Below are 1,986 nucleotides of genomic sequence, written 5' to 3'. Positions count from 1 at the left end.
CAATAATTCTTGATTTATTGCATTATATAAATCAAGAGTCAAGACCTATCTTTCACTCACAAATTGAGATGCCTTCCAAATTTTTTCTCTTGGTTATTGGTATTCTGGCTTGCACCAGCACTGCAAGAAATCCTGTTGGCCCAAAGGGTTCTTTCAATGATGAGAAAACATTCTCCTTGGATCATCCAATTTCAGGATTCAGAGGGTTTGGTGATGGAGGTGGTTTAGGGGGCGGTATTGGGGGAGGGATAGGTGGAGGAGCTGGTGGCGGCATTGGTGGACCTGGTGGAAGTATCAGTGGAGGGTTTGGTGGAGGTGGAGGAGGAGGAATAGATGAGGATGGTTCTATAGGCTTTGGAGGAGGAATTGGTGGTGGGATTGAAGGTAATATTGGAGGAGTACGACAAGGTTTTGGTGGCGGAGTCGGTGGTGGAGGCGGATTGGGTGGAGGATCTGGTGGTGGATTTGGTGGAGGAGCTGGTAGTGGAATAGGAGGTGGTGTGTAATTGAAAGTTTTAGTCACATTCTTACGCTTTATTTTTCCATGCAAATTATCTCTTTATGTTCTAATGTTAATTTTGGTTATATTCTTATAATCTGGTCACAAGTTTAATTCATTCTTATTCAAAATAATGTAATCCTTATGACCATCTTAAAGTTGGTTAAGAGGGAAATGTAATGCGAAAGAGCTAGCAGAAATTTGTTTTAAACCAAACTCAATTTCAAGTACATGTTCTCGACAAATACATATTGAGATGTTTGTGAAGATATATAAATATTTATTAGTTATATTGAAGACCTATCAAAGAAAGGAAAACAAAAACTACAATTAAAAAATACTTTCTAATTCATTATCGTTTTTTAAGCAAAACACCAGTTGAGAATAGATGGGATTTTTAGGTCTCCACCCAAACTTAGTAATTTAGGTTTGGACTCTTCATCCCTCTTTATCAATAGAGAACATATCAACTTTCCTATACATTTTACCCAAATAAATAAATAAATAAAATTAAATAAACAATTATCCTTAAGACACCATTCACTCTGAGCTGTAGATATTCTGTTTCGAAGGTGCCTAAAAAATATAGACACAGTAATTTATTATCGACAAATGATTGTGTTCAATTTTTCATTATTGCATCTATTCAATTTGTTGATGCATTTTGCATTAAGATTCTTCATTTTATAATCATTCTTTATTGCTTTGTCATTTTACAGATTGTAATTTTAAGTACAATGAAAGTATTAATCACAAAAAAACTAAAGGTGAAGTCTATAGTATTATACTTCTACCTATTTATGATTTGGTTCATTTAAACTTTATCAAATATATAAGTTACAAATTTATTTAGTTTATTTTGTTCTTAGGGATGCAAAACATCACATACCTTGGCTGCTTCAACATACATGGCATAAGAAAGCATTAGAAAAAAGTCGACGCTTATCATGGACGGAATGTACTTCTTCATAAGGGTTAGTATGTTTCATTGGATTTCTGGTGATAAGTCATTCACTAGTGATGCATAATGTTATCACTCTGTTTAGGGTTTACAAACTTCGATTGAGTGTTTTGTTATTTTCATCTTTAATCTCTACTGTTTATTTGGAATGTGAAAATTGAATCATTGTTATGGAATCGTTTAAAGCTTTTTACTATTGATAATTTATTTATTTTACGCTTTTTATTTTAAATTCTTACCATACTTCTGACACATGAACCTTTACCATTCACAGAAATGCGGTAAGGGGTAAAAATAAACTGGGGCATGTATTCAAATATGAAATTATGAGTTACACTCGATTCTGGAAGCTAGGAGAATAGCTTTTGACGAAGGAATTGGCACAAAATATTTGATATTTTCTCATTATTGAGTTGCAGGCGATTGAAATCGTGAATGGACTACTATTAAAATTGAAATGAAATTGAAGTATAGAGATGTGGGTCTTGGATAAACTTTTTCTACTGATGTGTCCTAGAACGTAGTT

General features: G+C 33.5%; 1 protein-coding gene across 1 annotated transcript; it reads left to right on the top strand.

Annotated features, from left to right (window-relative positions):
- The first annotated feature begins 68 nt into the window (after positions 1 to 68).
- On the top strand, positions 69 to 506 carry LOC111379405 (glycine-rich cell wall structural protein-like). Its single transcript, XM_023002759.1, has one exon. The coding sequence runs from the start codon at positions 69 to 71 to the stop codon at positions 504 to 506; it is 438 nt and encodes a 145-aa protein (XP_022858527.1).
- The last annotated feature ends 1,480 nt before the right edge of the window (positions 507 to 1,986 follow it).

This window comes from Olea europaea, unplaced genomic scaffold, assembly GCF_002742605.1.
Source record: "Olea europaea var. sylvestris unplaced genomic scaffold, O_europaea_v1 scaffold19833, whole genome shotgun sequence".
Lineage (NCBI taxonomy): Eukaryota > Viridiplantae > Streptophyta > Magnoliopsida > Lamiales > Oleaceae > Olea > Olea europaea.
Note: the sequence above shows the minus strand (reverse complement) of the source record. Positions and strands in the feature narration are given on the sequence as shown.